The sequence below is a fragment of the Scophthalmus maximus genome, chromosome 15 (assembly GCF_022379125.1).
Source record: "Scophthalmus maximus strain ysfricsl-2021 chromosome 15, ASM2237912v1, whole genome shotgun sequence".
Taxonomy (NCBI): domain Eukaryota; kingdom Metazoa; phylum Chordata; class Actinopteri; order Pleuronectiformes; family Scophthalmidae; genus Scophthalmus; species Scophthalmus maximus.
Genome location: NC_061529.1, coordinates 10,857,306 through 10,880,497, shown reverse-complemented (window position 1 = coordinate 10,880,497; position 23,192 = coordinate 10,857,306). Strand labels below are relative to the sequence as shown.

Below are 23,192 nucleotides of genomic sequence, written 5' to 3'. Positions count from 1 at the left end.
TGCAGCTATTTGAAAGCTTTTATTGGGCACTTTGTGCATCAATTTTTTTTCCAAAACAGAAAGTAAGCATCAATTAAAAAAATGTTTGTTGCTTATTGTCCCTTGACATATTTTAGAATAAGTTCATAGCAAAACGAAAAAAAAAACATTATATTATTAGGAATAATAGAAATTGGGGTATGTGTGGAAAAAAAATACCAATGACCCACATCCATTCTCTTAATAAATATATACACAATAAGTACTGAGATACAAAAGGATGGATCATATAGATCCTTTTTTCATTATATATATACACACTTAACAATATCTAAATTTCAAAATTAACATCAGTTAATATGTATTTTTATACTGGCAATACAGGAATGTCTTCTATGAATGTGTGTGACCTAAATATCATATTTGCACTTCTAGAACACACTTTTTGAATTTAAACTATCCTGAACAGTTATTTACCTATTTCACCTATTTCAGAGACCTACTCTACATGGGAAAAGGTAGCTGTGTCTTAAAATTATTATCAAAATATTTAGTGACTCTTTTTTAAAACTGATCTGAGGAACAAACATCTTTTAAGCCATTTCATTTACAAACAGCCTGTATCCTATGTTAAAAAAAAGACAACAAATATTTACACTATTCTACCCTAATTGTATGATGGTTGAAGAATTTTTTTTTACACACTAAATACTGCCATGATGTTTAGCATTAATACACTGAACCACTGAGGCTCCATAAACAATTTGCTGACTTCATTTTGTGCGCTAAATACCCAACTTTACAGATTGTAATCATCAGTGCTATGGCTTTATGAAGGGACAAAATGAGCCGTTTCTCCTGATAAATGTCAAATATATCAGAGACAATGCTGCTTGCATAGCATGAGGTATAGCAGCACTACAATCGCTAGGCACGTTTCAAACAAAATTTACAAAAGAAAAAGGCACTTATATTTTAGGTGCTACTCATATTCTCACAAAATACAAAACAATGGTGTCATAGGAACTTGTCCTCATTTGTTATTTGTCATGCACAAGAAAAATAGATTTGAAATTTAGAAAAATGTATAACTTAGGTGCCTAATCAACATTGTTGTCTGTTAAGAGCTATGGTTTGTTAAACAACCTCTTATGGGCCTCTGTGTTTTAAAAATCTGGTTGATACAGCACGCAGACAACATGATTTCAATCAAGTCCATAATCACGTGTAAACCACTATCCCTAATGGCACCGTTTGTCGTCCACCCCTCTGTACAGGATGATGTCACCTCCTCCTTGACCAATCAGATTTCGGTGAGGGTGAGTTTGTACATGCCACCCATCTCCTCCATGGTGATCTGGAAGGTGTCTTCGTTGGAGTAGTGTTTGATGATGTTGTCGTCCATGTGGACCAGAATACTGTTTTAAAACAAATATATGTTGTTATTGTCTTGTATACTTCACCCTCATCCCCCCAAAAAGCCTCTCTTACATGTGTACTTTTCTTTGTCTGCTGATTTTAATGTTTTTTTGGTAAATGTGAAGCATCCAGCAGTTGGTTAGCTCAGCTTAGTGGAAAAAGTGGTTACAGGAGGGGGGGGGGGGGGAATCCCCAAAAACACGAAATAAGGTGTTAATCACTGAGATACTGGCGCTACAGCTCTACAGTTTCAGCCGTAGTGTGAATATGTGAATGACTGGCACTCACCCTTTCTTGCACTTCTTATACACCTTTCCGACCTTTTCCAAAGGCAACTCATACTTTTCTGAAATCTGATTGAGAAAAACATACAAAGAAACATAAAATAACTTACAAAGAAACATAAAAACATAAGCACACAAAGAAGAGTTCAGTCCTTTGTGTCTGATCCTTCACATACACATTTTACCTGCTTTCACATATCAGCTCCACGACTGGTTCTCCATAATTAGCGTACATGACTTTTGTACTCCGTATGTCATAAAGCCTAAAGTAACTGGACACCTGGCTCTCAGCCTTATAGACACCCCTTTCCTACCCCCTCCCTCTATTAGCCCCCTTCACCCCTTCCCTCGACTTAATCATCCTGTGTTCCCTTTAACCCCCACACACTCTCTACGTCTTGTGTCATTTGGGTGTCAAGCTTTGGTGTCTGAAGCTGAGACCACCAATATGAAACATGAACCAGTGGTGCACTAAAAGGCATCACCAGTACAATAAACTGAGGACAACTTACAGCTTCCATCAGGCCTTTCAGTGTGGGATTCTTCAGCATGAGGGCGTCGAACACCTCCTCTGTCTCCCTGCGCACGTACAGCAGCACTGTGTGGTGATAAGAAGAGGGAGGAAGGCGGGTGTCAGAGCAAAGCACGTACGTTCATGGATTGGACATTGGCCAAAATCAGACCTCAGAGATCCCAGAGTTTTGTCAGGACTAAAAACCAAGTAAATCAGAAGTGAAACAGGAGTAAACTAACTGTACGGTGATGTCAGGTTCATACTGCTATTGTGTGTGCAGGACACAGTCCTGTTTCACTCACTGCGGTCTGATGCAGCCATGGATAACTTTATTTGACATGTCATTTCAAGGATGCTGCATGACTGACTGACTGACTGACTGACTGACTGACTCTCCACTCATGACGTCAACAGGATCCCATCTGAACTATCACGAGGTTGCCAATTCTCTGTGGAAAGGTTATAAAACTTCCACTAAACCTTTGAATTTATCAAGTTCCCTTCAGAGAATATCGAAGGTGACATATTGCTCATGCTTGCTTCATTTTGTACTCACAGCGCAAACTTCAAATAGTTCCAAGATTCACAAAGTTATGGCATCCTCTTAACCAGTCGTTCCCAAATTTTTCCTGTTATGTTAACCTGGAACCTGTCATCACAGGCTATGGTGTTTGTGTGGAGAGGAGTTGTGGGCAGAGTTTTTGGATGGACTTTTCGAGGCCTGTAGAGGCTTAATTAGCCAGTTAGTGAAAAAAACTAAAATTGAAATCTGAGAAATTATTTTGTGCAACACTGTTGACACCCCATTGTTGCTCGGGAACCTTCTGACACCTCACTGTTGTTCGATGATTGGTTTGGTACACAATTTCATGAATGGTTTCCAGATCAAAATCCTGCAGCAAAAACTTCCCTTGCAAGATCTAGTCTGGCTTTATAAGGCTCATGACTACATGCAGGTGTATTCATACAGTATCGGCGTGAAACCTAATCTAATTCTTTATGATTTTAGTTATAACATTTAGTTACACATTTGGTATTGGAAAAAGCCTGTTGTATGCCTATGAATAGGATATGGGCTAAAGGGCACAGGTTTGTTTGCGTGTGTCTGTGCACGTAGTGATCAGTGGTATTTTGTTGGGTCAGAGGAGGCCTCAGGCACGTGTGTTTTGAAAGACCTGGAATAATCACATGGCCTTAGAAAGAGTGTGTGTGTGGTGGGTGCCTTCAGGGGCCAACCGCAGCAAACTCACACACACAAACACATGCATGTGCACACACTTTAACACACTGATTTAGCCCCGGAGAAAAGCATCATTCAAAGACCCCTGATCAGCATGTGAACAGTTGCAGCACTACACTAGAAACACACGCACACACGCACGCACGCACGCACGCGCACACACACACATTTCATACCTTTCTTTGCTTCCTCCACCCTCTGCATCTTGTTTGGAGGCGAACTGAACTCCTCCTCGCTGAAGGGTAATCTCTTCATCCCTGAGCTGCAGTGGACAAACACACACACAAAAATCACTGCCTAAATGCCCTTTGTAACCAGCTAACAGACTAAACACACACAGGCACACACATTCACATGTTCCCAAAATCCAGAGGCCATTCCTAGAATCCACATGTATTAAACGAGACTAAGTCAAAACCTAGTATATAGTCAGGCCGTGCATGATCAATGTGCAAAAGTGAGGACGCATTTGAAAACTGGAACCACAACATGCCAACTAACATATTCATGACATGATTGAGTCATATTTATATTCTGCCTGGTGTCAGTCGGTTCCAGCTTTTTATCTGTTTGCACATGGGCTCATTCGGACTTCACACAGACTTTGCACGAGGGAGCTGGCAGGGTAAAGTCTGTTTTCGTGCTCAACTGATTCAGACAATTGTGTTCACACATCAAGCTCAACCGGGTGATGTCTAGAAAAGTCCTGGGTTGTATGTGTGAAAGCAGAGCCTCCATCTGGGAAACAAACTGCTGCTCTGCCTCTCTGCTATCACTCACAAACATTGATATTCAGGGATGTAGCGTTAGACTGCAGCTGGTACAGCCAAAAAGAAAACGTGTGAATGGGCAAATCAGGTTTTTGAATGAACTCACCTCTCCTCTCCATCTTCTGTTGAGAAAGGCTGCAAGAGAAACAGAGAGGCAGATATTTACTCAAATGGAACACACAGGTAAAACAAGCAACCGAATGGCGGATAGTATCTGCCATAGATGTTTTGAATTAGAGTATCGAATGTTTATGATGATAACTGGCTTCAAAACACACCAAAACACGATTTTGATCCACAGCACATCCTGCAATGGAAGTCTTTGTTTAGAATCTACGGCTTTACAAATGCTGTCATGTTGGCGCCTCCACGAGTCAACAGGGTCAAAGGCAATATGGACAGCCACCCATTCATTCTTCCTTATCACTGAGAGCTGAGACTGGTCAGCACACACCAGCAAATCAGCTGTGGAGTTACATATGTGGAGCAACGCCTGTACAGTTACAGCCGGAGAAATGGTAAATGAGAGAGCCGGAGCGAACGGCAGGCAGGGGTGAAGGATGTCTACAAGATTATCTGAAGGATAGGAACAATTTTCAGATTTTTTGATATTTTTCATGTGAAATGCAGAATATTAGCAATTATTACTAACTATCTAGTTTGTTTATTAAATAAATCACAGAAGGCATCATACAACTTCGTTATTTTACACAAAGAAATAACTTCAAATACTTGGATAAATGTGATTTTTTTAATTCCTGGAAAGCTGCAGATTTTGGGGCCTTTTGCCCTGAAACTGTATTGATTGCAGGCGTTGCTGTTAATAGAATTCTATTTTGAGAGGGATCCCTGTAAATTCAGAGTTTATCAGAAACTGATAGCGTGGCCGCGGACAGTTCAGTCAGGTTCAGTGTCATTGACCAAACCAAAAATAACCTCCTGCCTGTAGCCCGGCCTCACTGGTAGGAGAGTAAACTTACTGAGAGTGAGGCCACAGGTAAAAGAGGAGTTCTGTTTTTATTAAGTGTGCTCAGCTGGGATTGGTGGTATTTTGACCAACAGGGGGGCTTCAAGTTCACAAATAGTGAGATTTCTCAATAGCCGCTTTCAGACATTGACTAAAGTCGGGACATTTCTCTGGAGGGGCTGTACGTGAGAAAGCGAACGCTCGCCAACTTTTCATGCCAGCCACCGATTAAAGATTCCGGAAAATGTCACAGTGTGCCCATCTCCGGAAAATCTCCGGAAGATTCACAGCAAGCGAGTTGGTGCTCTATACAGACTATGGCTCTACGCAGGCGCCACCCCTCGTATGAATGTTCGCGCCTGACAGTCCCATGCTGCGTTCATGATATGTGAACGGCAAACTGCGGACCCAGTTTTCGGACATTCTCTGGAGTTCATGTCTGAAAACAGTAGATGGGTCACAGAGGAGAGGGCTGCTGCTGGTTAGCACTGATAAAAGAAACAAAAAAAAATCATCTGTACATCTCCTGTATTGGCTACAAATAGTAGCAAAACATACATAACAAAACTGCAGCTGTTTCCCCGTCTTCACATCTACCTATTTCCTTTGACTGTGGGCATACAAACACATTAGGATCGTAGCACAAGTATTATATTCTGAAAACCCTAGTTTGTTACAAATCACTGGTAAATGATTCATCTTGTGAGTAAGCAATCTGAAATACAGCCATCACTATGTGGGACTCCCACCAGAGCTTGAAACCAGAACTCGCAGTTCTTGCCAACTAGCAGGTCAGCTCGACCTGGCAGGCTGAAGTGTGGGTGGCAGCACAAAAACAAAACTGTTTATGGATCACGAAGACGCTGTGACTGTTACGTAACTGTAGCAAAACACACGTTCATACCTAGAAAATGACATGCACCCAGCGCGTGCTATATACATGTAAAAGAGCACTGGTGTTTAATTGAGTTTTGTGTCTGATTGGCACTCACATGGCGCTGGAAGGTGGAGAAGTGAATGTCAGGGATGAAGAGCACAGGCTGAGTCTCGATGTCAGTCATCATCTTGAAGATGGTCACATCGTTGCGTTTCTGGAGGATGGGCACTTTGACGTCGACAACTGGGAGAGAGACAAAAAAAAAGGTTGCAACAGGAAGACGTTTAATGAGTGTGTTTGTATGTTGAGGGATATTTCTCCATGAATGTAGTCGTACTGGGAGAACCCTCTCTGAGCAGGCCGCTCCCTACAGAGCCTGGAGATCGGTGTTGTGTTCGATTCAGCTCACCTGGTTTTATAAGCTGGTGGCAGTCAGACAGTCTTTCTCTCACCCCCCTGGTTCCCAAACCCATTTGGCCTCGTTGCATTGTGCTTGTGAATATCTAAATTTCCTTTTCAGTTGAAATTAACTTTTGTTGTAGTCACAACTCATGTGTGGTCTCCTCTCCTTTGTCCGGCCGTTGATGTGGGCCTTGACAATCTGGTGGCTTTCCTACAATCCATTGAATCATTTTGGAAAGATGTGTTGTGTTAATTTGCCCTGGTTTGGTTTGTGTGGTCGCTACATCCTGTTGCAGTGGGGGTTTGGTGCGTTGGTATGATTTCATAATTCTAGACTCTGTCTGTTTAGGATTATGAGGATTATGTTTTTCTCCCTGGAGGAGAACAGTGATCTAGTCCCTTTGTCTCTGTTTTGGTTGAAACATGGTAAATCGTACTCTATTGTGCACTTTGGTGAAATGTTTGCTCAAATGATACAAGATAGAATACTCCTCGTTGACTTACAGGACAGGCCAGGGTTGATGTCGGCCACCTTCCCTTTCCGGCGCGACTGCTTTCTCTCCTCGTCGCGGATCTTCCTCTCCGCTCCCTTGTCACAGAACACTTTGATCTGGCAGTAGGCGCGGTGGATGGGCTTGTTGCTGCGGTTGTTGTAGCTGTAGGTGTCGATCTGCAGGTTCAAGGGGAGACCCTTCACCCCTTTCTGAGAGGAGAAGTCTGTGCTCAGACAGTTGACGGAGATGAAGATCTGTGGAGCGGGGACAGCAGAAGAAACCAGGACAAATGAGACAAAGGAGGAACGACAAAGAAAAGTCCAGCTTCAACTGTTTAAAAAAAAAAGTTTGAACAATTTTTTAAAAATGAATCACACATTTAAGAAGTCAATTTAATCTGAATCTCCTAATGTCTGCTTCTATATCATAACAGGTTTTCACCTTCATCATTGATATGAACATCTTTATGAAAGACTGGAGGCTCTTCTACAACAGAGGCCTCTGTGCATTCAGTGTTCTGTGCTGCCCTCTGTTGACGGACTCTAAACATTACAGGCTGAGGCCTGAACTGCGACAGGGACAGAAGAGTCAAATTAATTGTATTATTGTCCCCTGTAGTTTTAAGACAGGGCCTCTAATACACTGGGGGAGGGTTCATCACACTAAATAAATATACAATAATTACCCTCACTCAATTTTAATTGAACAAATATTCCTTAATCCTTCAAGAAATACAATCATTAATGCTTTTCATTCTTAATCTAAACCGGACGTTTAGAATAAGAAATTGAAACTTAACCATCTGACGCATTTTATTATAAAAAATATCCACACACTGATCAACATCATAAATGATTAAGAAATAAAAGAATGTTCAAGTTGACGACATCAGACATTTACAACTTTTCTTTTTTCTTCTCTGCTCCTTCATTACATATTCATAACAGTTTGTTCCTCATCAGACAAAAGTGAAAAAATACTCACTCATTTAACCTTTATAATACCTGTACTTTTCAATATCCTTAACCCGACTTTAATAACTGAAAATTGTTTTTATTTTTCACCTTGTTGATCGTCAATTAACCAAATTTAACTACAGGTTTCAGTGTTTCTTCTCATATAATATAATGTACTTTATTAATGCTTTTGTTTAATGAATGTGCTCAACAGTATAACCAGCTCTATGTTGCAGATTATCCCAGACGGTTGATGTTTGGAATGAAACGATACCCTGGGAATGTTGAACTACCTTCATAGCACAGGCCTCCGGTTGCTTGTATTGAAAACAGGTTATCATTATGTCAACAAAACACACTGTCAGTGTTTGAAACACCTAATGGAGGAGCAGATATCGCTGTTATAAGTAGTATAAAAAATATTATTAAAACAAAGACTTCCATTGCAGGATGTGCTGTGGATCAAAATCGTGTTTTGGTGTGTTTTGAAGCCAGTTATCATCATAAACATTTGATACTCTAATTCAAGACATCTATGGCAGATACTATCCGCAAATGTAATGATACAAATTTACTAACCCTCTGGAGAACACTGACCATGTTTTACTTATAGTAATAAATTACTTATTATTTATATATATCATGTTGAGACAAGTTAATAGATAGTTGATTGAGCTGATGTTGGACTTTCATAGAATATCTCATTCATGTCTGTGGACCATAAAAAATTGTATAGTATATTTCACAGATTCTTATGGGCGAATGTATCAGTTTTCTTGAGTTTGGGGTTTCTGGCATTTTTATACTTTGTAAAATTGACAAAATGATGAGTCGACATATGGAGTTTGTTTTGAAAAAAAGGATACCATGTCACACCTTTTTTGTCCAGTGAATTGCCCCAGAGTAGGTAAACATGAAGGAGGGGCTGATCTTCGCAAACACACAGAAAAAACATATATGCTGCAGGGCAATCACCCCAGGGGCAAACCATGCAGACACACAGATCTTTAGCTGTCATCTTACACCACACTGATGAGATGCTAAAATAATCTGGTGGGCGGTACTTCTAAAAACACACACACACACACACACACACACACACACACAGTGAAGTCATGAACACACACAAGGATGAACATCCTATGGACACAGGCCTCGAGTCATGAGACAGTTGAGACCCACATCCTGTTGTGTGTGTGTGTGTGTGTGTGTGTGTGTGTGTGTGTGTGTGTGTGTGTGTGTGTGTACGTGTGGTCGGCGTGTGTGAGGGTGGATTGTTGCGTGTTAAGTGTAGCCTACAGAGAGCACAACGCTGGAGATCAGCCACGGCACCATGTTGTCTCGTAGTCTGTTTGCCTGCCTGCCCGTTAGTCATCGTACATCTCGGGCTGATGGAGGAACCGTGTCAGAGAGCGACACCACGGTCAACAGGAGACACAAAAAAAAATGAAGAATGGAAAAGAGGACAGGAGCTCCTCCTTTCTGTCACCTGTCAGACGGGATTTTATTTGTCAACTGACCAATCCAGTCCTCTTCCCCCCCGCTGAGTTTCCTCATTCCTGCACCCTTTGTTACAGCTGTCTGGAGAGCAGGAATACCTTTGCGTGCAGCATCACAATAGGGTGACAGGCAGGTTGGACCAGTCAAGAGTGTATGCGCAGAGTGCAGGAAATGCACACACACTACACACACACAAACACACACACACACACACACACACAGAATGATGGCATCCTCTCTCTATTTATGCTGTTGTCTAAGACTGTTTTGGAGGATCACAACGAACAAAGTGGATGATAATCACCAATGAAGGGTTGTCGACCTGAAACCTTAATTCTGTCCACAGTGGAAACAGTACAGGGCTGTACAGAATCTGTGTGTGTGTGTGTGTGTGTTTTGTGTGTGTTGTGTGTCTTCTTATTGTCTTACTTTGGCTTCCTCATTCGTGTCCCAGGTGAAGGAAATGGCATTGTAGGAAATCTCCTCGATGTTGCCGATGGTGTTGAAGCTCTCCTTGTAATCAGCTGCAAACAGAGTTTGACGACAGATTAAGTGAAGGGATGTTTAAAACCAACAAACTTTTAATTTTAGCAAGGCAGAAAAGCTAACAAGCAAAGTCATTTTTTTGAAATGATTGTCACTGTATGATATTCTTAATCCCCAGCCACTGAACTGTCAGAACCACACATCAGCCTGCTCCATGTTCAAACTAAGCTCCCGAACGCACCAGCTCTCATCCAATCAGTGCCCTGGGATGAGTCGTCGAAACTCAGTTCTCAGACATTACACCTGGGAATATAAAGTTGACTTGCAGCTCTCCTGTCTTTAACCTAACAGAGTTATATTTAAAAAAGTGACTATCTGCAGTGGTTCTTACCAATGTCGAGACACCTCTGTTTGGCAGTGTGCTGCCTGGAGTGCCAGTACTTCCAGTGTTTCAGCTGATCATCTCTGCACTTCTCCTCTCCGAACACCACCATCACTACACTCTGCAGATGATATTACACACATAATGAAGAGTCAACATGTAATAACGTGTAGTGTGCGATGGCGTTTCTTTTTGTCATCCTTTCTTACCCTGACTTTGGTGATGGGTTGCTGCATGCCTTTGCTGTCAATCTCCCTGAGGGTGATGGGGTAAAACTGGCCCTTGTTGAGGTACGTCATCGTCCCGTCACCTGTCTTCTGACGCAGAGACTTGGACGCCTCTAGAGTGTACTCGAAATTATTCCTAAAAGGCAGAGACATAAAGGCGGAATCTAGTTAAAAACATGAGCAAGTGCAACTTTACAAATGCTTAAAACTGTACTTTCTTTTTGTAAAAGATGATATGTCTGCATTAACGTTGAGAAGTTTATAGATAAAACGGGGCACGCTCCACAGCCACTGCAGCTAAATTGTGTCAGAGCAGGGCCAAGTAACGGCCGTGTGTGCAGACTCGTCTTTCGCACAGAGGGGAGTCTGGTGTCTCCCCTGTGACTGCGATGAATGGGGCCTTTCTACGGTGTTGTGTCAAAAGCTGAATGGTGGTGTGGCGGTGGAAGTCGAGCGGCGGGCCGGTGGCAGCACGATTTACCCTGGCACAGTGTTGAAGTGAGTGTAGTCCTCAGGCGCCATGGAGGCCATTCGTAACTGGAGATCTCCTGGGAAGGAAAACACCTGCAGAACACAAACGGATGGAGAAGGACAGAGAAATGTGAGCATACTAAACAGCCACTTCGCTTTGATTTTTAAGTGATTCTGCTTAATTGGCTCATCCCATAATTTACCAGAGGAATAATCAGCATTTTAATATAGTGGCCCTAAGGGATTTTCCTCTCTTTCTTCCACCACTTATCACAGTTTGTGTGGGTTTGTTAATTTGTACTTCCCCTTCATCTCCCTTTCTTTTTGTTGAAAATACCTATACTCTCTGTTCCCCCTTTGACCCCCTCCTGTACTATAGTTCTGTTGGTTACGCTTTATATTGTAATTCGCCTCCAGGTTAAAATGAGAAAGAGGGGAAAGAAAGGGCTTTGGCTATTGTAGGAGAAAAGTACAGCACTTTATTGTGTTGGTGAGACAATGACATAATAACACACTAGCCACTATTTTGGCATGTTCAAATAAAACCAGGGAAGACTGAGCCCACCGCTGGCTCCATGGGATCAGGTGAATGTCCCATTGTCTGATGGGAAAGTTCTGAGAGAATAGAGGAAAGCGAAGGAGAGGAGGGGGAGGAGGGAAGGCTGTCGGGAGAGCAGTGGCGGGATTTTTTTTAGAAAGAGGGGGATCGAAACACTCACCTCCTGGGAACCGTCCTTGAAACTCTCGGAGAAGGTGGAGTCGGGCGGCGTGCGGGACTGAGTGCTGGGGCTGAACTGGACCGTGTTGTGGGTGAGATGCCGGTCAAAGACGCCCACATGGCTGTCGGTTTCGGCACAGTTGTTTGGCACTGTCACTGAGAAGCCGTGGGTGGGCACCTCTGTCTTGACGGGCGGGTAGTTTGGCACGGCAGCAATGGAAACTGTGACGGTTGTGTCTGAAAAAAGACAAAATTCAGTGAACTGACGATCACGTTTTCTGCTTTAAACCATTTTAACTGTATGTGAGTGTGTGTGTGTGTGTGTGTGTGTGTGTGTGTGTGTGTTGTGGGGTGTGAACAGACCTGGTGACGGGAACTGGCTCCTCTTGTCCTGGGCCAGTTGAAGAATATTGAAGGGCCCCTTCAGGACCTGGATCCTGCTCTCCATGCCAGCTTCCTGGTGTGGACCTAGGGGGTGTCCAGTCTGGATCTGGTGTCTGCAACACAGGGAAACAGCACAAATGAAGTATTGGATTAAAGTCTCATCTAACACGTACTTTCAAAAGTACTTGACATCGTCACTCAATCTTGAGGGTGAGGTTAGTAGTAAAGGTGGTAAAACTATATGAACTTTGAGGAAACTAAAGAACAGGACCAATTAATCTCTTAGATTAACGGGTTCTGATTAAAAAACAGACTGTTTTTTTCTCTCCTGAAAATTAAGCCTTTTCAGCTTTTGAAGAAACAAGGTGTTCATCCGAGGATAATACACGCGTGAACGGATTTCAATAGATTTGAATAATTGCGCACTCTATTCGCTGCCCTGCACTAAGCTCAGCTCCCTTGCACATGCAAATCCGCACACAAAATTTCGGAGAATGTCAAAGAGCTTCAATCACTTCATTCCCTTCATGCCGTGGTTCCCCTCTGCCGTGCTTTTGTTTTTGAAAAGGGGGGGGTATCAAGCGGGGGCTGTCGCTCACCTTTTGTTGGGATCCACATCTGAGACCAGTGTGTCTGGCTTGTTCTGGCCTATTGTTCTCTTTTCCCTGGGCACCTGTATGGGAAGGGTAAACACAGCCGCTCAGCATCTGACCACATCAGATTCAGCAGCTCGGGTCATCCTGCTGTCTACATGGGCAACCAGATCAGTTACATGACATAGGCCGTGCCTCACAGATGCTGCTTAATGCCCCGCTGTCGGCATGAATGGTTGTCACATAGGTAAAGCCCGCGTGGATTTGTAACTAACGTCAGACTTTGCACTTTTGAAGGTTCTCTGCAAAATGTTCTCCCTGCGTGTTTCGAAAGCCTTTTTTCAAAAGTTTCCCCGATACCTTATAGTAGTCGTAGAGAAGGCCCAGAGCTGCAGCGCTGTCTTCGTCGCCATTGATGCTCATCATGGCCTTGGTGGCGGCTGTCAGGGGGTTCTCCAGGAACGATTTCCAGGCCTCGTCTTCTGTGGTGAAGGAGCGACGCTGGCCGCCATAACCCGGCTCGTTCTGGAGAACCAGGACCGCACGCTTACTGTGGAAAGAGTTTTCTGTGTTATAATGTATAAACCGATAATCAAGATCTCCAGGCTTGTGTTAATAAAGATCTGCTTGTGTGATGTCATTTAAAACACGTTTTAAAAAAGTATATAGTATATGGGCATGGTTCATGCATGTTTTAAAGGAACAGACGAGACTCTAGGATTAGCAACTCCCCTCTATCGGTTTTTCCACGAGCAAATCCAAAAAGTGTTTCTCCGTACCGACTTCGTATGAGTGCACGAAGCCAAGACCTACAATCACGGCCTCTTTCAAAACAGACAAACGGGTTATAAGACAGAGATCAACCACAACCGAGAGACCTGTTGTTCAGGATTTTCCACGATTGTGCAACAAATCTCAGCCATCGAACCACCGAGGTGTCTTGCGATAAAAAGATGCTCTACAGGCTCGTCCAGTGCGACGACTGTGGTTCGGGATCGCCCATTGGCTGAGAGGCTGACCGCAAGTGACGTATGTCGCCGTGCTACATTCCTGTGCTTCAACAGCGCCTTGCTGTTGTTTTTTGTAAAGGAACCTGTTTGTGGAAAGTAATCACGAGTTTCATTTTTTTTATGTACAGTCACCGCCTGCATCAGTCTCAGTCTCATCCTCTTCCTCTTCCTCACCATTTTGTGAGACCTTGAGAGTCGCTGCTTTGTAAACAGGGCAGCGTCGGTCTACTAAGAATATACCAGTTTGTACTTTTGTATGTCTCAGCTGCTCATAATGGTCTCAAATATTAATCGAGGTTCACTGATGAACGTCGTACATTCAAACAGAAACAACTCAGTTTAAATGTGTGAGAAAATACTGAACTCCTCAACGATGAAGTTGCCTGTTTACCATAAATTAAAATTTTTGCTCAGCTTCTATTTACTTAGACGTGCTCAGCCTAATATGTAGAACAAAGTAAAGGCATTAGTTGGGGGTTTAGATATTTAAGTCTCCAATCTCTAGTAAATCTTCAGTCATCCACCTGCTGATTTTCTGCCACAATAAAGTCATAATGATGATGCGTAAGTGGACCAGCTCAGTTTCCACGTTGAGTATCCACAACAAATGCAGCATTTTTTCCCCACCTGAATGGTCTAAGCAACGTGACAATTAGTAATCCTATATCTGATTGTGCCCGACATAAACTGCAATCTGATAAGACTGCAGTTTATTTACTGGCAATAAAACTCTGAGGCACCAATCGATAAAACGACAACAACAACAAAAAAACAAAGGAGTTTGATTGTGAGTTTTTCAAGCAGATATGAAATTAGATTTCGCTCGTGGGAAAATAATGTCAGGAGGGCAGCATCAATTCACAATCTGGCAACTTTAATATACATTTTTCTTTAAATATCAACATTTAGACAGGTTTGCATGCGTTTCTCTGGGGGTTTTTTTCTCCCATTAATTTTGACCAAACATTTGAGTCATGTGCAGTAAAATCCTCTCAGACCTCACATAGCCCTGTGCTTGCTTACATTGTCTGTGTTAGTCTTCGGGCCAACGCCTAGCAGGTGTACAGTTTCACTCTCCCTCAATTACCCTCAAAAACATAGAGAATCCGGTCTAATCATTTTCTACAACATTAACAAATCATATTACACTGCATTATATACATATACATATATATATATTTGTATTTTATTTTTGGTGGTGAAGCTGGATCTGGTCTCTCTTTACCCATCCAGACACTTCTGTGGCGGAGCTCCGTGTTTATTCCTGAACAAACATCATTAGGCCTATCAACACAGTCTAACTGTTAGAGCTTAGAGCAAAACCAAACACTAAACCGCCCGTCGCTACCGCGGGACATTTTTCCTTTTTTTTAATTCTAACAGGCGCCTCTGCTCGCACGACAGGTGGAGGTACACCTGTACAGGCTTGAACATGACAGGTGAAACAAGCGGAGTTACACCATGGGAAACTATGAGATAACCCTGTGATCACTTCCAAGCTTGGCAGCCAGACCTCAAGTCAACTCACCGTTAAGAAAGAAAGAAAAAAAAGAAGATATGGAGCCATAATAATCTTCAAAACAATGCTTCAATTCTAAACAAATATCGGAGCCAATATCAAAAGCTGCAGATGGGGGCTGGAGCAACGCATGACCTCTGCTTTACGAAGAAAGAATCTGCCTGTGCAATGACTTTTTTATAAAAAGTGTAAAAACAGAAAAAGGAAGGTGGAAAAAAAGAGTGAGTATTTAAAGCTTATAGTGCCAACCTTCTCCCGGTGCAGGCTCAAAGTGGATAGTCAGGACAACTTACTTGTCATGCTCCTGTGACATCTCGGTCGGTCGAACTGGACTTTCTAGTTGGTACTGAAAATCCGATCCGTCTTCTTCGCCGTGGAAAAGTCCGCCGCTGACACTGGATGAGGGCCGCGGCAACAAACACGGTGTCCCCTACTGAGAGAACGGGTTTTGTCGGCTTTTCTCGCTTTTTTGGGGCAATGCTGAGAAATTGAGGCCGGTTTTACCTGTGACAGGCCCGCGGATTGGATTACAGGTGGACCGGGGGGCGGGGCCCCGCTGTCAATTATCCCCTCCGAGGCCGTGATTGGCTCACCTCTGTGCCAACCTGGAGCCGCGGTGGGACCCAGGGAACACCGGACGGAGAGCGGGGGTTAATAACAGCTGTGATTTCATCATTTTGGGGTCGTTTTTCGATAGTGTTAAAGCATAGATGAATCAAATGATTCAAAGTTTAAAGAGACAGGATGGATTTTTTTTTAAAAAAAACACCTAAGGATTCAGTAGTATCACAACTGAATCTCATACACAGTGGTTGTTTTGTGCAAAACGGCTCGAGCAATTAATCTAATCGTTTCCTTTTGTTCACTAGTTACACCCTTTTTCTGTCAAAAGTTAGGTGAAGACTTGAAGTACTCATGATGTTTCACCCAAAACATTATTTCATATTGTCAAAATGTAGTGTATTTATGAAGATTTAAAAACGTTAGTATTGGCATCGTTGTCAATGCAGAGTATTGGATCACTAAACAGAACAACATTTTCTGACAAAGGCATTAACATGTTATATACAGTATATATTGTAATAGATATTTATAAATATTAATAGTGTTCGATGCAGTAGAAAATTTTAATAAGTGAATTAAGTCATTTTAAGATTGTATTTGAATTCCATTACATGTCCAAACTCCATACGCTGATGAACATAATGTAATGAGTACATTGTAAATAAGAGTCATAGTTGTTTTTTCATGAGGCTCATAAACAATGTTACTGTATCTGTTTCTCACATCTTTGAGGTTTTGGTGAGTCTACTAAGTTGATGAAGTCAACGACAAAAAATTAAAACTAAATCAATTTTATAAATTATTTTTCTAATCTATTTTTTTTATTTCCCCCACATTAATTTTACAGTATCCTCCCCATCTCTTATTGTTTTTACTTAATGTGAACCTTAATTAATGTATGTAGGTGTAAGTATGTCACATAATTACTAATAAGTTAGTTTTCTTTTAATGTGTAAACAACAACAAAAAAAGAAACAAATAAATTGGTGAGTTCTCCCTCTCTTAGTCTCCGTGAACCTGGGTCCTACAATTGTGTTTCAGATGGTCGTTTATAGCAAACCGACAAAATGCCACATGACATGGCTGTGGGCCAGTTTTCTATCCTTTCACATGACATGATGAAAACATACTCCCACTGAGTCACTGTTAGCGGATGATGACACAAGATTGGTTCTGTTCTGCAGAAGGACAGATTATCATCAGCCTGCACCCGCTGCAGGTAAGAAGCAGGCAAATGAGTCCCTTAAACCTCCACAATCATCAAAAGTGTGTAAAACAAATGATGAATTGTATCTATCTATCTATCTCTCTCTCTATCTCTCTATCATCTATATCTATCTATCTATCTATCTATCTATCTATCCATCTATCTATCTATCTATCTATCTATTTATCTATCCATCTATCTATCTATCTATCTATCTATCTATCTATCTATATATGTCTATCTATCTATCTATCTATCTATCTATCAATCTATCTATCAATCAATCTATCTAACTATCTATCTATATATCTATCTATCTATGGTGACATTCTATTTGTACTATTTGCTTTGCTTCTTCTTGGCGTAATCCTCCACAACTGTAGCTTTGGGCCACTTGTGATAAAAATGAAAAATAAACATAAATCTAAAGTAAAGCCTTAAAACCCAAAAGCACATAATGAAAAGAGACACTGTGAGTGAAAACAAACAGCTCTGTTTGAGACAGAGGGGGCTTAGAAGATGTTATCAGCAATATTCAAAGATTCTCCCCACATACACATTGAGATAGAAACTAACTGTAATTCCCCCTCCCCCTCCTCAATCATTCATTCTCTCTCTCTCTCTCTCTCTCTCTCTCTCTCTCTCTCTCTCTCTCTCTCTCTCTCTCTCTCTCTCTCTCTCTCTGTCACACACACACACACACACACACACACACACACAAGCACACACAGCCTCCTGCTCCTGGATCCTGGTTTAGTGTTTATTTATCTCAGTGAAGGGATACCTGCTTCTCCTGGAGCTTGTTTGTGTTTGCATTGAGGACATTGGATAATACTGTAAGGGATGGATACGAGGATGTGTGTGTATGTGTGTGTGTGTGTGTGTGTGTGTGTGTGTGTGTGTGTGTGTGTGTCGGGCTGTTGGTGGGTCTGAGGAGATGCTGACTCAACAAAGCACAGTGAGGCCAAACCATGGGGGGATAACAGACAACATAGAACACGAGTCCGGATCAAAGCATGAGATCAAACCTGAGAAAAGGCAGTTGAGTTACTCTCGGAAAGTGGGAGATGCTGTGGATTACAGCATCTCCTTGGATACAACAAAACAAAAATACTGCATTCAAAATCGAAATGAATGACAAATACAAGTTTTTACTTAAAAAAGTAGTTTAACTGTCAGGGCATTGAACAGTCATTCAGATGAAACATTTGGAGAAATTGAGGGGTGAAAGGTCTCCAAGAAGATTTTGTATCATATGCCAAAAACGTTTGAAACCATAATGCATTTTATTTTATAATCTTAACATTCTGTAACTAGTCACTGTTGCTGTTAAATAAATAGTGGAGTCATTAGTACAATATTTCCATCAAGAAAATAGAGGAAATAGAAGTATTACGTAAGAAGCAGAAAATTTAATAAGTAAAGCACAGGTACTTCATGATTGTAATATATTGGAGTAAATGTTCTTTAGTTTCCACCATTCAATTGTTGGAACCTAGCTGTGCTCCGTGGGACAAAAAATCTTTGAGAAAAACGTGTTGTTTAGAGGCGCGTTCACCCTGTCCCTGTCAGACTCCCACATCCAGGCCAGTATTTCTGTAGTTACTGGTGGTCAATAGCCGGAGGCAATTAAGAGATGATCTTATGACTATTTGGAAGAGGTGTCACAGATAAAAACACACAAGAAGAAAAGATGGCTGCTGCTAAATGCTCAAATTCATAATAAACCACACAAGTGAACAAGGAAAATCCAAACATGCGTCAGGGCAACTTGGAAGGACACGGGGTGACTTCCAACAGTTCCCAACGACTCAAGCCCTCCAGGATGCTTTTTGTCATCTTTGACACACACAGACACACACACACACACATACACACGAGCACACACACACCACCCCAATTGAACCTCCTCCCGCTCTTTCTCCCATCCCACTTTTAACAACTCCCTTCCCCTTATTCCCTCCCTTGTCCTGGAAGGCAGCTGGTTTTCAACGCCATCCCAACTCACTCCAGGCATCAAACTGGGATGGAAATAAGATGCAAATCTGACTCCACTTTTCTAGCATGTATGCACTTGTCTGAAGCCAAGAGCGCTATCTGTATTAAGGTCTGCTTGAGTCGCGATGAACCAAAAGTTCGGGTGCAGCTGGAGTTTGGGAGGTAACAGTGAAGTTCTCTGTTGCTGGGTAAATAGTGGACAGGCCTATAGGAACAATGAAACTGTGTTGTAGTGTGTTTGAAGATCATTATCAGGGTTTTGGTCGTTGTCTCTAAATGTTAACAGACATCAAACTCTCATCAGCTTGAGGTTTGAAGGACTGTGAGGACTGTGTGGACTAGTAATTACATCTACCTGGACCACTACAAATATTATTTTATTGACATTTGGGGATTGTCTTGTCCCTCCTATCTAAAAGTTGACTTATGGTTTCCTTTTGTTATTGCGACCTCACTAGTTGGGCCTTTCTCACCTTATCATTCTCAGATGAATGATCATAACAAGAACTTTGTCTGGTGGATATTTTAGAGTTGCAGAGATGAATCTAATCTGAATTGATGTTTTGCTGAGACTTGGGTTAGATGTTATCATACTTTTTCCCACTGATGACAGTAAAAACAGTCAAAGACACTGAGGGCACGGCAGACCCGCATGCTGCTCCGCAACACCGAAAACACACTCACGCAGACACATACATACACAGTGAGAAGGAAACAGGTCAGTGGTTTTTCCAGGTGTAATGGGATTCTGGGATTCTTTGGTGTTTGTGTGTGTGTGAGTGTTTTGCTTCACAACACTGCTGATGTTTTTAGCCCTGAGCTGTGAATATTACCGAGCATTCAGCCTCATTGAAGAGACCGTTATTATTCAAAACTGTAATGTGAGGTGCTCGGACTGAAGTAGACCTGCAGTGATGATTTGAAAGCGAATGTGCCTCATTAAGAAGATCAATGACATTTAATAAAATAAATATGTTTTGCCTCAGTTGTTTTTGGAATGATCCACAATTGGTCATAACATAGGAACAAGTGATTACAAGTACAATGAAAGATGGTGTGGTGTAGTTAAGCGTTATTTGAGATTTTGAGTCATTTTCTCTGGCACAAATTTATTTTAATGGATTTTAAAGTATTTCTCATTAGATTAAAATAGAAAATTAAAAATCAAACATGTAAGAACATTTAAAATTCTGACTATAATTTTTTGTAAATAATAGACTCTGTTTTACACTGTTCATATATTTTCAAGAAAGAGGGAGGTTTTGTTTTTAAATTATCTTTGTGTCAGCATGGAGAAGATGTACAAAAAAAAATGTGGTGGGACATTAGAAAGACCTGTGGATTGTGGTCGCATTTACAAAACCAGGCAGTGGTTTGAATTCATGGCAAGATACAATACAGTAGATAAACGTAAACTCCCCAATCCCAGTTCCTTCAATTCCCTATGTGCAAAGTCACTCCAGTGAATAACCCCTTAAGATTTTAAAAACCCAATGAATGTATGAATCAGTAGCTCCCATTACTGTGGCAGCACGTGGTTGATATGACATGTCTGGCTAAGTCTCTGTTTGGATTCTAGTTAAATCCCATTAACAGTGATACCATACAAACTGTTTTTATTTACAGTATAAGTATAAGTGCCTGGTTTTTATAAGCGGCCTGACTGCGCATTGACTGTTTGAGGAATGCTGGCGAACATAACACACGGCATTCCTTCATGACCACGGTTGCTTCAACGCCCTATTTTAAGCCTCACATCGATGGGAAACTTTGTCACCTTCATTGTAAATCCACACAGAGAAGTGTAATTCACAACCAAGGCAGACATGGTCCATAAGATATGATGACACAAGAAACGGGGGGGGGGGGGGGGGGGGGGGGGGGGGGGGGGGGTTGCTTGCTCTTATTGGTTTGGATCAGTTTTAGATACATTTACATTTGAGGGACATTTCAGTGAAGAGGTGTTTGAAGTGTGATTATGTAAATCAACCTGACATCAGTTAAACTCTCCACATCCGGCTTCAGGAAAGAAGGAGGTGGTTTGTCTGGATCTGCTTGAGCGGCCGGATACTCGCAACCAATATGTCTTTTTCATAATCTCAATCTATTCTGGATTCTCCCTGAGGTAATGAAGATAAAGGGTCCGCTACAATCAAACCAAATCCTCAGAGAGCAGTTGATAATTGTTTAGGCTTCGTGACTTACAGGCAGCACGCGACAGACAACAATGTGTGCATTATGGAGGCTGAACGGCCTGGTGGAGGCTCAATGGATTGGACCGGTGAGGTGACTTCAGTGAAGGCAGTTATTGTCGAAGAAAGCGTGGGAGACTCTGTGAAACAAGCTCTGCCACTCCTCACCTGGTTCAGCCTCCCATTCTGGCCAGTCCAGTTTTGTTTCTGTCGTGATTGATTCTAACTCAGACGCAAAAGCTGCAATCACAACCTCCTCACTTGTTATTGCAAATATTATACACGCAGCATTATCAGGATCAGGATCCATATCAGAAATACTTTATTGATCCACGGGGGACATTGAACATGGGGAAGTATAGTTACATACAGAACATTAATCAAATGTACTTGTATGTAAGTATCAAAAGGAAATGTACTCAATGAATTTGCATGGTCCAGTGAGTGTTACTTATATCTATCAATTCTGAGGCATTAAAAGATGAAAATAAATGCAACAATTGTATATACTCCCAAGTAACTTGTTACCAAAGTAAAGTAACTAGTAACCAAAGTGGTCAGTTAAAATGTAATTGAGAAAAGTGGCATGCAGTGGAAATACATGTGTAAAGCACAAACACCTCATCTTTTTAAACTTATGAACATATATTACTTAGTTACATTCCACCACCTTAGTTGCAGTGAAAACATACGCTGGTAGAAATGTACTTTTGTGATTTTTGCTGCTGTTAGTGTGAATTAGTGATATTTGTCATTCAGGAAAAAAATCAGTCTGCAGCTGAAATAAATAAAAGCTTGATTTGTGCATGTTGCTGGACTTCGTCACTATCTCCGTATATTCAGGTTCAGCCACACGCTAACACACATGCGTGACACACAGGAATCCTTCCTGCTGTCAAACCTGAAATGTGTCTTTAGGAGGAGGCAGGAAACAGAAGTAGAATCTCAAATGTTTCCGGAAAATGTGTATAGTTATACAAGAACAGTTTGACTTGTCCCGATGTTTTCTTGAAGCTTAGATTGTGTATTATCTTATCATAGGCGGATCCTCAAGATTTTAGATTAATACCTTTTCCCTGACAGAACTGTGAAAATGACACGACTCTCCACTTGCACCAGTGATGTTTGAATTCACCTACAACTCACATAATGTGGTCCTTTTGGCTGCATGTTGGTAGAACTGCTGCAATATCAAAAAAACAGTAACAAATTTTTGTTTTTAAAAAAGGGAATACAACAGCACAACCAGAAATGTATAACAAAGGATGCACCCTGTCATTTTGATTGAATTTTAATCCTGGTTCTTATTCCAGTTCAGTCTTATAGGAACAAGGACAGGAACATTTTGATTTACGAGTTTTTGTAGATGTATCTATAAGTCTTGAACATTGAAAAGTCGTTTATTGTGTAATTGCAACAGGTCAAGCCTCAGATTACATCTATAGCAGGGTTTGGGAACCTCTGGCTTCTGTGAGACAATTGTTACCCCTCATGTCGAGATGTGTTACCCCAATCGTCATTCCGGTTACTTCCTGTTATGCTGTGCTTTCCAAGAGAATTCTGGGGGGGAAATAAAGACAAGCCACTGTGTCTAGTTTGCAGGGAGGTGCTGAAAAAGGCCAATCTTCATTACAGCTGGAGACATGCAGCTAAACTGGATGGGTTACAAGGAGAAATGCTCTTGAGTAGAGTTAAAGCTCTTCAGTGGAGTTTTGAGTGTTCAAGAAGGCGCTTTTTGCAAAGAAAAACTGTGGCAGAGCAGATTATTAATATGCAAACACTGAAAGGACACCACAAGAAATATCTTTTTTTTCATCTTTGGCCCATCAGAAACAATGGACATAACAAATACTGCCCAGATAGTCATTTTTGAGCGCTGGATTACTGCTGACTTTGATACGAGGGAGAATTAATAGTCTTTGGGGCCATGTCATCATCATCAACATCATCATCATCATCATCATCATCATCATCATCATCATCATCATTATCATCAATACCATCTGACATCAGATGACATGTAGTTCCAGCCATCATAT

General features: G+C 41.6%; 1 protein-coding gene across 3 annotated transcripts; it reads right to left on the bottom strand.

Moving 5' to 3' along the window:
- On the bottom strand, nt 1–15,669 carry grhl1 (grainyhead-like transcription factor 1). Of its 3 annotated transcripts, none has more exons than XM_035610862.2 (16): nt 15,486–15,669; nt 13,024–13,213; nt 12,670–12,743; nt 12,050–12,183; nt 11,688–11,923; nt 10,979–11,061; nt 10,480–10,633; nt 10,280–10,391; nt 9,832–9,926; nt 6,957–7,200; nt 6,166–6,293; nt 4,313–4,341; nt 3,613–3,698; nt 2,195–2,280; nt 1,687–1,751; nt 1–1,397 (listed from the first exon to the last, which is right to left on the bottom strand). In XM_035610862.2, the coding sequence occupies exons 1-16, from the start codon at nt 15,503–15,505 to the stop codon at nt 1,283–1,285; spliced, it is 1,851 nt and encodes a 616-aa protein (XP_035466755.1). In that variant the 5' UTR covers nt 15,506–15,669; the 3' UTR covers nt 1–1,282. The 3 variants fall into 3 exon arrangements, with proteins under 3 accessions (XP_035466755.1, XP_035466756.1, XP_035466757.1); XM_035610863.2 differs by lacking the exon at nt 15,486–15,669 and adding an exon at nt 15,442–15,463; XM_035610864.2 differs by lacking the exon at nt 15,486–15,669 and adding an exon at nt 15,202–15,381.
- Between the last annotated feature and the right edge of the window lie 7,523 nt (nt 15,670–23,192).

Excerpts from the sequence above, each read along its gene's own strand:
- grhl1 (XM_035610862.2), bottom strand. The coding sequence starts at position 15,505 with ATGTCACAGGAGCATGACAA. Across the intron at positions 11,062-11,687 it reads TCAAGGACGGTTCCCAGGAG|GTGTTTTCCTTCCCAGGAGA; the intron begins GTGAGTGTTTCG and ends TGTGTTCTGCAG. Across the intron at positions 10,634-10,978 it reads CACTTCAACACTGTGCCAGG|GAATAATTTCGAGTACACTC; the intron begins GTAAATCGTGCT and ends TCTGCCTTTTAG.